Source organism: Schistocerca gregaria, chromosome 1 (assembly GCF_023897955.1).
Source record: "Schistocerca gregaria isolate iqSchGreg1 chromosome 1, iqSchGreg1.2, whole genome shotgun sequence".
Lineage (NCBI taxonomy): Eukaryota > Metazoa > Arthropoda > Insecta > Orthoptera > Acrididae > Schistocerca > Schistocerca gregaria.
In genome coordinates, this window is record NC_064920.1 from 434,973,426 (window position 1) to 434,987,963 (window position 14,538).

The following is a 14,538-nucleotide window of genomic DNA, read 5'->3' on the forward strand; positions in this document are numbered from 1 at the left end:
TATGTAAGCGAGAGTAAACTAAATGTTTTGGCATTTGAAGGAGGAATCTGACAATTGCGATTTTGTGAAACAAGTTGCTCTGCAGCAAAAAATTCAATGTTTTTATGATTTCCGCCTTACTCACTTATTTTTTCCAATCCATGATGCCCCCATTTTTTTTATGATAATACAAAATGATCTACCCATCTGTGAACTTTTTCAATCTAGTAGGGATTCCATAGCATAGAGTTATACTCCAGATGAGGACAGACAAGCATAGTGAAGGCAGTTTTTCTACATTTGTTGCGTTTTTCCAAGTGTTCTGCCAATAAAAACAGTATTTTGTTTACCTTCTCCACAGCATTTTCTATGTTATTGTGATGGTTCGAACATCAGTTGTTCATAATTGTTATCCCTAGGTATTTAGTTGAACCCAAAACCTTTAAATCTGCATGTTTTATTGTGTGGCAAAAAAGTAATGGAATTCTTTTAGCACTCATGTGAAGGACCTCAATATTTTCTTGTTAGGGTAAACTGTCATTTTCAAACATGCAATAATCTCATCCGAATCAGTTTACAATTCACTCTGGTGTGCTGGTAAAGAAGAGCATCAGCTGCAAACAATCATAGAGCAAGAGATTATCACTTAAGTTTATTTTTTTATTTTTAATACATTGAAAACAGTAGAAGACCTGTAACACTTCCTTGGGGAACCCCATATATCATTTCAGTTTCACTGTATGACTTTCTGTCAATTACTATGAAATGTGACCTTTCTACAAGAAATCACAGAATCAGTTAGACAACTGAGATGATACTCAGCAGGCGCACAATTTGATTGGAAGTTGCTTGTGAGAAATATTGTTCAAACCCTCCTGAAAATCTAGAAACATGAGATCACATATTGATATCACTCATTATTTCATATCAGCAAAGATCCAATTGTGCTTCACAAGAGTGATATTTTCTGAATCTGTGCTGATTAGAGACCACTTTCTTCAAGTCATTTCATAATGTTGGAACATAGTATAGGTTCCAAAAATCCTACATCAAGTTTATGTGAATGATATGGGCCTGTGACGATGTTATTACCAGCTACTTTATATGTTAGGTACATCCTTACTCAATCTATTTCGATCATCGGAAGTAATTCATGTAATAATGTGCTGACTGCACAGCAATGCACACAAAATGTGAATTTTTATATATGTGGTTTGTATTGCTTCCCACAATGTGAAAGCAGTTTGGAATTGAGTCTTCTCCATTTCAGCTCTCATTGTCAGTTGCAGAAAAAAGGAACATGTGAACTGGGAAAACTGACAAACTTCAGAGTGGCCTGCATAAGCACTTTGGTGTCATATTCTCCTTTAATAGTGAAACACGAGAAAGAAAACGCTTATTCAGGAATCATATTTATGCTGAAGAAAAGCATTAATCTAACGTTGTATCGATTGCGAATGTGACACATTGTACAACCAGGCAATGTCTAGTTGCTATTAATGAATCTCTGCATATTTCCTGAGGGCAGTAATTAAGATTGTAGAAGAAAAGGAGCCACTATCAGTGGTAGAAACTAACAACTTGCCTGTCATGAAGACATCTTCCTCATTTCAACAACAAATGATGTTGGCATGTCACCATTTCAGTGGAAGAAGTACAGAAGATATCCTATATAATCGCAGAATGTGGAATGTAAGCAAATTACTGGCAAAGAAGATAGTGATCAAAATCCTACTCACCCACACTTCACATCTTACAATTTCATGTAAGTATACTATAAACCTGTCTGGAGCTGATAAGGCATTTACAACATTTGTATTTTCATCAGTCGAAAAGGAAGGAGGAGGTGCACTAACGTTATCTAAAATTATAGTCACTAAAAGAAGATGTGCAGTCAACAGAAAAATAAGAATACAATAACGTGAAACTAAGTTGAATAATAAAATGCGTGCCAACATAATGAATAATTTGGCGTTTCCTCAAATGTATGATCAAACATTAGAGTTGCCTTGCAGCTTAAAATAGTGCTCTCACACACAAACGAAATTCAAAACACCAAAAAATCAGTTACTAAATAACTCAAGAATACCTTGAAAGGAGTCTGAAGCTTTTTAGGCCCTGGTTCTGGATTGGAGGCTGCATTGGCTGCTTTTGCTTCCTTAAGAGCAACAGCTTTTGGCACAAGTTCAGGGTGTTCCTGGCTGCAATAAAATCACAGAATCAATACATGTGGAGTTTCTAATGAAGTATCTCATACAGACTAGTGTGATGGAAGACTTGAATGGTAGTTACAGTGACCATAATTCAACAAATTGCGCGTGCACACACACACACACACACACACACACACACACACACACACACACACACGGCCACTGTCTTTGGGCACTGGGATCCTACTATGCTTTCATTTGCACAAAACATGTTCAAAAACCCTTTTGTTAACAATGACACAAGCATTCACCCACAGTTGCAGAGAACCCCAGATGCATTCATGTAATCCAGGAGTATTGCATATGGTTTCACAACCTCGGCACAAAAGCCGACTGCAGCTTGTACAGAAGTTTGACACAAAAGAACATTCAAATGCTCCTGCAATTAACACTTTTGTGGATGTAAGTCCAGAGAACATGGAAGGCCACAGATATGGTCCACTTCTTCCTATCGATCTATTGTAGAATCTATTTAGTAGCCTACAGGAATTAACACTAAATTGACCACTTGAAACAGTTGATGCAATGTTGTTGACGTAACATAGTAATAAAAATAATGATGCAAGTTGCCAACCAATATTACCTTTTGTGAAATAAAATGTAATGCACTGGTGTTGAGTCTAAGAATTATGAGTACAACTTAACCACACACAAGCAAAACAGCACTTAAAACATTTCATGTAAGAAAGTTTTGCAAGTGTCTTCAACTGGGTGTGATTACTATCGGTCACATATATTGTGATTAAAAAACAATCACTTATGAAATGGGCAGCATTTATCCAGGTTTGCACAGAGAACACAATCTGTTTGTAAACCTATTGACACATTCCATATTGTGGCAAGCTGTCACAATTCATACTTAACTAGTTGGTTTGATTAAATACCTGGTGGTGTTCAAGTCTTTTTTGCCTAGTTACTGGACACACATGACAGCTTATTGATAGTGTGTTCACTTTCAGTCATAGCCAAATCAAGACATTGTGAGATGTGGAAGTAAGGGAGTTAGTGCGTGCGTGCGTGTGTGTGTGTGTGTGTGTGTGTGTGTGTGTGTGTGTGTGTGTGTGTGTGTAGCTTGTGGGTGCTCAATGGCGAGGTCATCAGCACTATTACACTAATTAAAACAAATGAATGTGGATAAAATCACTAAAATTGTTGCACACAGTAAGGAGGAAACCTATAAAGTGACATTCATTCACACACTCCCACATCACTTGCACTGAGCCACACAATCACTCTATCTCATATGCCTGGAGACAACTGGGAAAGTGTAGAAGGTCCTACACATGGGATGAAAACAAATGTAAAACCACAGAAGAGTTAAAAGAAAGACATAGTGAACGTAATCGGCTGATCACTTACAGAAAACATGGATGAGCCAGTCACCCTCTAACACATTAAAAACATCCCTCTAAAATTTTCTGAATCAAGTTGGACACATCACAAAACTGTGATAGCTGCACCACATTCATTGAGCTATAGGAGGACTGGAGCCTATGAGAAGACAAATGAGGAGGACCTCCATCCATCTACATGGCTGAAAGCGAACAAGGAGAACAGCTAAAAGACACAGACCTGACGCAGTTCCAAATCCTCACATACACAGGCAAAACAAGAGGAGAAGGGACACACTAAAAACGGAAAGGAGAACAGAAATCGAAGGGAAACAAGGAGGTAATCGCGACTGACGAACCTCTTACCTAAAATCTGGGTGAGCCAGTCACCCAGCAGCACATTAAAACCCTCTCCCTAAAATCCGAGGCAACAAATTGGACAGGACACAAAACCGTAAGACCTTAACCACAGTCGTTGCGTCGTCTTGCAAAATAGAGGGCAAATCCGGTGGCAAAGAAACCACCGCCCTCTGGTCAGAGTATAAAAGACAGTCAAGTAAAACGTGGCAGACAGTAATGTGGGCGCCACAAGCACTGCAGATTGGGGGGTCCTCCCGCCGGAGTAAAAAACCATGCGTTAAGGGACTGTGCCCGATGGGGATGCGAGCCAGGAGAACCTCATCCCGCCTGCATGACTGGTAGGACATACACCATGGCCGCGTGGTGGCCTTGACCAGACGCAGCTTATTGTCACCAACTGCCAGCCACTCCTCTTCCCATTGATGCATAACACGAAAATGCAGGAGGGAGGTAACAGCATGGAGGGGGACGGCACATTCAACAACGTGAGGGAGGGAACATGCATCTTTGGCAGCCACATCCGCCAGTTCGTTTCCCCTAATACCCACGTGCCCCGGCACCCAGCAGAAAGAAACCTCCTTCCCTGCCATTGCAGGTGGAGTAGGGTATCATGGATGTTCTGGACAACCGTATCCAATGGGTACAAGTGTTGCATGGTCTGAAGGGCACTCAGGGAGTCAGAACAGATGAGGAACTTAAGACTGGGAGCACATCTCATCTGCTCCAACACCCGCAAGATCGCAAACAATTCGGCATCAAAGATGGTAAACGCCGTAACTTGACGACTCGATCAGGGAAAACAACAGCACAACCAACAGAGTCCCCCTGTTTAGAGCCATCCGTAAATACAGGTACATGGTCCGGATGCTGGTTTAAAATATCGTAAAATAAGGAGGTAAAAACAAACGCTGGCGTGCAGCTCCTCTGGTTCTCCGACAAGTCTAGAAGGATGCTGGGCCTCTGGAGAAACCAGGGAGGCAGGCGAGTAAAACCTTGTCGTTGGGGGGCCACACGCTCCACACCAAGGGACTCAAGCAAATGCTTGGCACGAATTCCAAATGGTCTCGTTGCCCTGGGACATCTGGAAAAGAGACGTTCCACAGGCGGTCGGGCAACGGTAGGGTACGCAGGGGAGGTAGGACAGGCAAGGAAATGACACACCCGTCGCACCATGAGGAATTTCCGCCGGATGGCGAGCGGCGGTTCCCCTGCCTCAGCACACAGGTTGGGGATGGAACTGGTACGGAAGGCACCAGTGGCCAGCCTGATAACCTCATGGTGTACTGCGTCAAGGATCTTCGGATATGAAGGCCTTGCTGACCCATACACGGTGCAACCATAGTCAAGACGCGATCGGACAAAAGCCCTATAAAACTGCAGCAGACGCGCCCGATCTGCTTCCCAGGACCGATGGCTCAGACACTTCAAAATATTCAGTGCCTTCAGGGCCCGCACCTTGAGGTCTTTAAGGTGAGGCAAACACGACAACTTGGAATCAAAAGTGAGGCCCAGGAACCTCACAGTGTCTCTAAAAGGAAGAACGGTGTCCCTCAGACGCAATTCAGGGGAGGTAAAACGACGCCGAGAACGATTAAAATGAACACACACAGATTTGTCTGCAGAAAAGGTAAAACCCGTCATTGCAGTCCATGCCTCTAAGCACTTTATCGTAAGCTGCAACTGCCAACTAGCAGTGACAAGACTGGAGGAAGAACAGAAAACAGCAAAATCGTCCACAAACAAGTAGCATTGGGCAGGACTCCGGATAGTGGACGTGATACTGTTAATAGCGATTGCAAAGAGGGTGACACTTAAAACGCTACCCTGAGGAACACCATTCTCCTGCACGTACAAATCAGAGAGCACATTACCAACCCGATACCGAAAGAGGCAGTGAGAAAGAAAGGACCAAATGAAGATGGGGAGATGGCCACAAAAGCCCCACTCATCAAGTTGATTGAGGATAAGGCAGCGCCAAGTAGTGTCATTAATGTCAAAGAAGACACCTACACAATGCTGGTTACGTAGGAAGGCCTGCTGGATGGCGGCCTCAAGCAGGGTCAAGTTGTCTATAGTAGAACGACATCTCCGAAAGCCACACTGAGAGGGGCTAAGGAGCTGCCTGGTATCGAGCAGCCAAACCAGGCGACGGTTGACCATACGTTCCAACGTCTTCCCAACACAGCTCGTCAAAGCAATACTTCGATAACTACTGGGATGCGTTCAGTCCTTCCCTGGTTTGAGGAGGGGAATCAAAATCGCCTCCCTCCACGAGTCAGGGTACGTGCCGGATAACCATACCATATTAAAACAGTTCAGAAGAACTTTCTTGGATGGCAGCAACAAGTGCCGCAGCATGCTGTACCGGATTTGATCATCACCAGGCGCAGTATCATGACCCACCGACAGCGCCGAATCAAGTTTCCACATTGTGAAGGGGCAGTTGTAGGGTTCAGAATTTAGAGACCAGAAGTCCAAGAGACCCTTCTCGATGGCAGTGCGGTAGCAGCAGAAATCTGCATCACAGTTAATAGTGGCGGTAGAGTCCGCAAAATGCATGGCCAGTGTCTGGGCAATGTTTCTTGGCGCCGTGAGGAGACATCCCTGATGCAGAAATGCCATGACAGGGAGTTGGCCGAGTTTCCCGGAAATCCTCCTGATGGCTTCCCATACTTTCGTAGAACTAGTGGAGCGAGAGATGGAGTTCAAGAACAATTGCCGTGACCGTCATTTGCTCTCTTTAATCACTCGTTGCGCTTTGGCCCTTGGCACCCGAAAGGCCGCAAGATGGTCAGCTGAGGGACGGCACTTGAAGCGGCGCAGAGCTGCACGGCGGGCTCGGATGGCTGAGTGGCACTCAATGGTCCACCAAGGGACAGGACGCCTCTTGCGATGACAGGATGACCGTGGGATTGACAATTCAGCAGCAGGGGAGATCACAGCTGTAACATAGTCTACCCATTTGTGGACGCTGGCACGGTGTTCCAAAACAGCCAGTTGGCTGAAAAGTGTCCAGTCAGCTCTGCAGAGGTGCCACCGGGGCGGCACTGGTAATGCCACAGCCTCTTCCAGGAGGCGAATCCAAAGGGGGAAGTGGTCACTAGAATGGAGGTCAGCAGCAGCATCCCACAGAGCATTATCCGCAAGTGCTGGAGAGCAAAAGGAAAGGTCAATAGCCGATGACAACCCGGAAGCAGTACAGAAATGAGTGGGAGCACCAGAGTTGAGGATACACAGTTCTTCAGACATCATGAGGCTTTCCAGAATGCGACCCCTGGGGCAAGTAGTCTGAGAGCCCCATAAAACATTATGAGCATTGAAGTCCCCCAGAAGAAGAAATGGGCGGGGGAGTTGGCTAATAAGGTCTGTGAGAGCCTCAGAGTCAATTGCATCCTGAGGCGGTAAATAAAGTGAACAGACTGTGAGCCTCTGACCCACAAGAATGTCAACCGCAACTGCTTGCAAGTCACTGACGAGAGGGAGCTCACATGAGGGGTGCATGTCACGGACAAAAACCGCAACACCACCCTTTGCCCTTTCCCCTGTCAGATCATCTTTCCGATATACGGTATAGCCCCGTAAAGAAGGAGCATCAGTGGCTCGAAAATGTGTCTCTTGGAGATATAAGCACAAAGGGCACTCTCGTACAAGGAGTTGTAATTCGGCCACATTCGTCCTGAACCCATTCAGGTTGCACTGTAATATGGGAGCCAGTGATCAGGGTGGCTGAACTTTCACCCTGCCTCTGTGCTTTGGAGGAGAGCCCGTACTGGCCGGAGATTTATTCCTGGGGCGAGAAGATCGCTCCCGGTCGACATCAATGTCCATAAGCTCCGATGACGACCCACGGGAGATGTCAGACAGTACGATGGCCTCGTCATCGGGCCGATCCTGACTTGTCTCCTCAGGTGGCAAAACCTTCACCTTCTGCGTCTCTGTCTTGGGGGGCTTAGAATGCGGAGCCTTGTCAACAGTTGGAGCTTTACTCGACTGGGCAGAAGGCGCCATATGGGGAGAGGCAGGAAGTACCCCAATGTCAGCAACCATGGCCTTGTCCGACATAGCGGGGAGAACCGCAGGTTGCAAAACAACCGCAGCAGCACAAGTGCACTGGCAAACGCAGGTATTAGTGCTAACACTAGCAACCTCCATTTGCGTAGCAACAGTGGCCATTTGTACCGGTTTTTTCAGAGCGGAAGCAAAAGATGTTGAAAACACAGGAGGTTGCATGGCCTTAAAGAGCTTCTTGGCCTCACCATAGGGGATGCGCTTAGATGTTTTAATCCCCTGTACCTTCCGTTCTTCGAGATAGATGGGGCAGATCCGGCTCCAGACAGGGTGACTCCCAGAGCAATTCACGCACTTCACTGGCGATGAACAATCGGCTCCGTCATGGGCAGGCTGACCACATTTACCACAAGTGGCCATCCCATTGCACCTCAACGTAGTATGCCCAAAGCACTGACATTTAAAACAGCGCATTGGGTTGGGGAAATATGGCCGTACTGGCAAACGTAAGAACTCCGCTTTAACATGCTATGGGAGCCTCGGGCAACTGAATGTAAGAATAAACGAGTCAGATTTGACGAGGTCCCCATCGACTTGTTTCATAATATGCTGCACATCAACAATACCTTCGTCAGCCCACTCAGATTTTAACTCGTCTATGGGGATATCCACCAAGTCCCTACACGTCACAACACCCTTACTATAATTCAAAGTGGAGTGGAGCTCGGTCTCGATAGCGTACTCTCCTAGACAGGTTGCTTTCCGAAGGGAAGCGACTTGACGGGAACTAGAAGTCTCAACTAACAGAGTCCCATTGCATAGTCACTTCACAGATTTCAGTGTTCCTGCAATTCCCTCAAGACCCTTGTGGATGTAAAAGGGAGAAACCCTCTCAAAGCTACCCTCCTTACGTCTAATAATCAAAAACACATTCTGATTATCAGCATGTGCTCCGTTACGACAGCCTGTTAAATCTCTAGCAACACCAGGCGCTGGAGGAATCGCAGCGCATAGCCGCTTTTTCCATAGGGTGTGTTTTCCTAACAGTGGCCCACCCAAGCCACTGGTAGGGGGAAATGTAGAGGTCGAAGGGTCCATTGCGGTCCCACGAGCAGCTAGGGAACTAAAGGTCCGCTCAGACAGAGCCCCGCATGCCTGAGTAAGCCTTATACAACTGGGGTGCAGCAGGTGCCCCAGAGGTTGCCCGCTTGCGACTGTTCCACCCCAACAGCCATGCATCTTCTAGGTGCGGAGCACACCGAAAGATTGAGTTTTTTTTTATAGAGGTTGGCCTTCCTCGCAATCCAGGCGGTCAAGCCAAGATTACCATTCCCCGCAGCACACAACATTCCACTGCCGCGCCATACGGTGGTCGCTGAAGCATGTCCGGGGGTTACGGTGACAGGAGACTGGCGGCGCTGACCAGTCCCCAGCTCAGGACCCCGGAGTCGCCAAGCCCGTACTCAGCAAGGGAATGCTGAGCCCCTGGGGGCAACAGCAAAATCATCCACAAATAAGGAGCATTGTATGGGATTCCTTACTGTAGACAATATTCTGTTTCTTGTTCTGTCTACGGCAAAGACGGTAATACTTAAAACAATGCCCTAAGGGACACCATTCTCCTGCTCAAATCAGTCTGACGGCATGTCACCAACTGGGGACCTAAAAAGCTGCTTAGACAGGAAAGATCACATGAAGATGGGGAGATGGCCACAAAAGCTCCATTGCTGCATTCGCAAATACAGTGTCTCCAAGTAGTATCATACACCTTACTGATATCAAAGAATATGCTGATACAGTGATGTTTACGTAGGAAAGCCTGCTGAATAGCCACCTCTACTTGAGTCAGGTTGTTGACAGTAGACCGAAATTTCCAGAATCCACACTGAGAACAGCTAAAGACTTGCCTGGGCTCTAGAAACAGACCAGAAGACAGTTAACCGTTTGCTCCAAGGTCATTATAAAGATACTTCGGTAACTACCAGGACATGTGCGATTCTTTCCTGGTTTGAGGAGAGGTATCATAATTGGCCCATGAGCTGGGAAAGTGACCTGTCTCCCATATCAAATAAACACATTCAAGGAGGATTTCCTTTGACAATGCTGGCAAATGTCGAAGCATGTACTACCAGATTTGGTCATGAGTGGATCTAGTTTCACGAGCCTTAGACACGGTTGATTCCTCCCAAATGGAGAAAGGGGCATTGTAGGAATCAGAACTGATGGAATTGAAGTCTAACTTGCCCCTCTCTAAAGCTGCACTGTAGTGATGAAGAACTGGATCGTGTCTTGCATTGACAGTAGTTTATGAAAAATGCTCCGCCAGTGCCTGAGCGTTGTCTCTGGGCGATGTTTGGAGACACCCTTGCTTCAGCACTGCTGCTATTGATTAACAACTGTGTTTATCATAAATCATCCTGAGGGCTTCTCATTCTTTGGCAGAACACGTGGAATAGTTTATGGAATCCACGAACACTTACCATGACCTTTTCTTGCTCTCCTTAATTACACATCGAGCCTTGGCTCTTGCGACCTGAAATGCTGTGAAGCTGTCTGCTGTTGGGCGGTACTCAAACCTCTGAAGAGCCACATGCCTGGCACAGATTGCTGAGTGGCACTCATTAGTCTACCAAGCTACAGGTTGCCTCCTAAGATGACCAGAGGACTTTGGGATGGATAAGTCACTGCCATGATGAATCGCTTGTGTAATGTGGTCTATCCACTCCTGGACACTGTCACAATGTTATACACAGACAGCTGGCTCAACAGTGTTCAGATAATCCCACTGACCATCCATTTTGGTGGCTTCTCTTCAGGTAACACTCCATCCAGCAGGTGAATGCGGGGTCTGAAATGGTCACTGGAATGAAGGTCGGCAATGGCTTCCTATGGAACAGAGTCTACGAGGGCTGGAAAGCAGAAACAGAGGTTGTTGGCTCAGAATGACCCCCGTAGCAGCAGAGAAATGGGTGGGAATACCTGCATTGAGGATGCACATCTTGTGAGACATCATGAGGCTCTCCAAAACCTGAGCCCAAGGGCAAGTAGAGGTTGAGCCCCACAAGACATGGTGGGCATTGAAGTCTCTCAATAGGAGAAATGGTCAGGGAAGTTGTTCCATAAGATCTGTGTATGCCTCCGAGTCAACTCTATCTTGCAGAGGCAGATACAGTGAGCAAACAGTGATCTTCTGACACGCGCGAATTTCAATGGCAATAGATTGCAGATCGATAGCGAGGCGGAGAGCAAAGGAATGGTGTGCATTTTGATAAACAAAATGACGCCTCCTTTGGCCATTTCCCCAGTCAGGTCATCCTTGTGATAAGGCATATAGCACCATAGTACAAGGTATCATATGTTTGAAAATGTGTTTCCTGCAAACACAAGCACAGGAGGCATTCCCGTGCTTGAGTTTTCATTTCTACCCAAGCGTGGTGTAAAGTCCTATAGTACAGGTACATTAGATGCATTAAAATGCATTCCCTGCAAACTCAAGCACAGGTGTGTTCGTGTGCTCGGAATTTCATTTCCTCCATTTGTGTTCTGAACCCATTAACGTTCCACTGTAGTATGGGAGCCATCTATCTCGGGGGTTGCACTTTCATCCTGGCTTTCTATCGGGAGGGGAGCCCGCAATGGGTGCAGGCTCAGTGTTGGCACGAGATGAGTGACCCAGTTCAACATCAAGGTCAATCGCCTCTGAAGAAGATTCAAGAGAGACATCAGAGAGGATTACCTCAACATCATTGGACTGTGTACTCCCTGTGTCTCTGAGTGGGCTATTCTTTGCTTTGGGTCCACAGCCACAGAGGTGGTAATGATTGTGATGGATGGTGGACAAGACTTGATCCTTGCAGGGGCAGGGAGCTCCACAATGTCAAAAACCAAGGCCTTTTGCAGTCTTAAGCTTGTTATATCTTTTGTTCATCAAGATACACACTGCAGTCTCAGTTCCAGACAGGATAAGCCCCACAGCTATTCACACACTTCAAGAGAGAAGAACAAGCGACTTCTTCATGGGCAGCCTTACCACATTTGCCACAAGTGGCTTCTCCCTTATACCCCACCCGTCCAAAGAGCTGGTATTTGAAAAGCACATTGGGTTGGGGACATAACACCACACGCTGAGGCATAGGAAACTTGCCTTAACATGATCTGCAAGTTTCGTGCTGCTCAAAGTCGGTTCTATTTTGGGAATGTCCAACAGATCCTTGCATGTCTCTACACTTTAGCTGTTGTTCAATGCAGTGTGGACCTCTATTTCAATGGCATACTCTCTAAGGCACTTCACTTTCTGCTGCTGGGAATTAGAGGTTTTGACCAATACTGTCCCATTTTATAGCCGCCTGACTGATTTTAATTCCCTGAGATGCCTTCTAAACCATTTTAAATGTAAAAATGGGAGACTTTCTCAAATGGTTCCCTCTCATCTCTTAGCTGCCAAAAACACATTCTGTCCTGCAGCATGCATCCTGTTACTATATCTCAAACTATTTTTAACAACTCCAGAATCTGTAGGGTTGGTCACACGAGGTCTTTTGTGCGACTGGGTGTTGGTACTTCCAAAGTGGCCGACCCATTCTGCTGGTAGGAGGAATAGGTGGAAAGGAAGAAGATTTCAAGGGGTCCATCTCAGTCTCACGAGCAGCTTTGGAAATACAAGCCCACCTAGACAGGGCCACTTATACAACTGAAATGCAGCCCATTAACAACTGTTCCACAATAGCCATGCAACTCATCAGTGTGCAGCACACCTTGAGACTGAGGGTTTTTTTATAGACATTTTTAAAATTGTCATGTTTTGGGTGATCACACCAAGATTCCTGTTCCCTGTGTGACACAATGCTCCACTGCTGCACCATACAGTGGTCACTGAAGCTTGTTCAGAGCTTATGGTGACAGAGTACTGGTGGTGCTTACCAGTCCGAAGCTCAGTAACTCTGGGGTCGCCAAACCTGTACTCATCAAATGAATGCTGAGCCCCTGAGAGCTTCATGTTTAATGTCTCACCAACTTGAAGGTCATTATAGACAAGGACATAAACTCAGATGATCAAGAATGGGGCAGGATATCATCTATGGCCTACATGAAGAAGCCATTTTGGCATTTACCTGAACTATTGATGCCGGAACCCCAATAGCAATTTGGGGATCTGAACCTCACTCTCAGTCTATATCAACGCATCTTTACTACCATTCATCTGGCTCAGTTTCAGAGAAGTGTGGGCTATTTGAATGGATGTAGATAAGTACAGATCCAAGATACATCAGGTGTCATGTATATTAAATTCCAATAAAAGTCGCTGCTTTCTTTGGTGCAAAAGGAGGTGACAAATGCCATATTGATGGTACCTTTTATCCAGTGGTTCATCAAGTGTACGTTTTATTTGATTAACTGTAACTGGAAATTTGAAAGCAACTGTAATTGTTAATGATGGGCAGGAATATTTCAAGATTAATTAAATAAACAACAGGGACTAATTTAAAAGTATGAATAAAATGACAGGGTAAGGAAACAGTTCTTTGGGTTTTGAACAAAAATTCTGCCACTGTAGACAGCCATTTACTTCACATGTTCTCAATGTGCTGTATACCTAACATGCAAGAATTTAAGTGGGAGAATTGCTAAATAATGAGTATCTTCAAGGGTACTAAATGTTTTTATGCCGGTAGCTAGTGAATGAAACTGTAGAAGACTTTAGTGACACTACAGTGCCTAATGGCAGTATGTGGTATGTGTGCAGCCAATTCTACTATTATCCTAGGTTTAGTCTACCTACAATTTTAATTTAAAAACAACAGAAAATCCAGGAGGCAATGTAACAATATAATGAATATAGTGGAGATACTGAGTCGTAAAAAGGCACAGCAAAAAGACTGTCAGAAAGTTAGTTTTCGGCCAACAAAAATAAACACACACACACACACACACACACACACACACACACACACACACAGTGCATGTATCCAAATGCAACTCACACACACATGACCACAGTGCCTGGCTGTTGGAGCCTGTTGGTGAGTAGTAACTATCGTTTTCATTATGTTTCTACAGTTTTGCATAAAAGTTCAGGCACTACTTAATTCATAGATGGTGATTTGTGCTACTCATAATTTCAAACTTTTTTTGCATATATGTATAAGCGAAATTTCATTCCTGTTCTGCAACTTACATGCGGACAAGTTAAAACACAGATGTCATTACACATAGACGAGTACGAGAGGTATGAAAGGAAAGCAAAGAAATTGGAAATTCTGCATATTTATTACAGTAACACCCGAAAAAATTCATGAAATACAAGTGCACGCGCCCCCCCCCCCCCCCACACACACACACATTTTGGCCAGATCTATCGTCAGTGAAAAGACGATACACAACAATAATACATATACGAGGTGGAATCCAAAAGTTTCGGGACTGGTGCTGGCATCTGGAAAGTAGAAGTAGTAGATCTTTGAACAGCTAGGTGGCGAGAGCTGCATATTTGACGAGTCAGTATGCGGAGTGGTATTCAGCTGAGAGGACGTTTTGTGTGTCCACTTGATTTCCGTAATACGCTGTGTTTGGTGTGTGGGGATTTTAAGATGGATCTGAAAACAGAACAGGGCGAGTGTATCAAATACTGTGCAAATCTCAGGAAAAGT

The 14,538-nt window shown here is 45.3% G+C and overlaps 1 protein-coding gene across 4 annotated transcripts in view; it reads right to left on the reverse strand.

The window, feature by feature from the left end:
• LOC126351205 (nucleolar transcription factor 1-A-like) overlaps positions 1–14,538 on the reverse strand; it is a 210,454-nt gene that overhangs the window by 69,731 nt on the left and 126,185 nt on the right. For all 4 annotated transcript variants that reach the window (XM_050002583.1, XM_050002584.1, XM_050002586.1 and 1 more), the window contains one exon: positions 2,069–2,180. In XM_050002583.1, the coding sequence (XP_049858540.1) occupies positions 2,069–2,180 (112 nt within the window). The remainder of the gene's footprint in view (positions 1–2,068; positions 2,181–14,538) is intronic.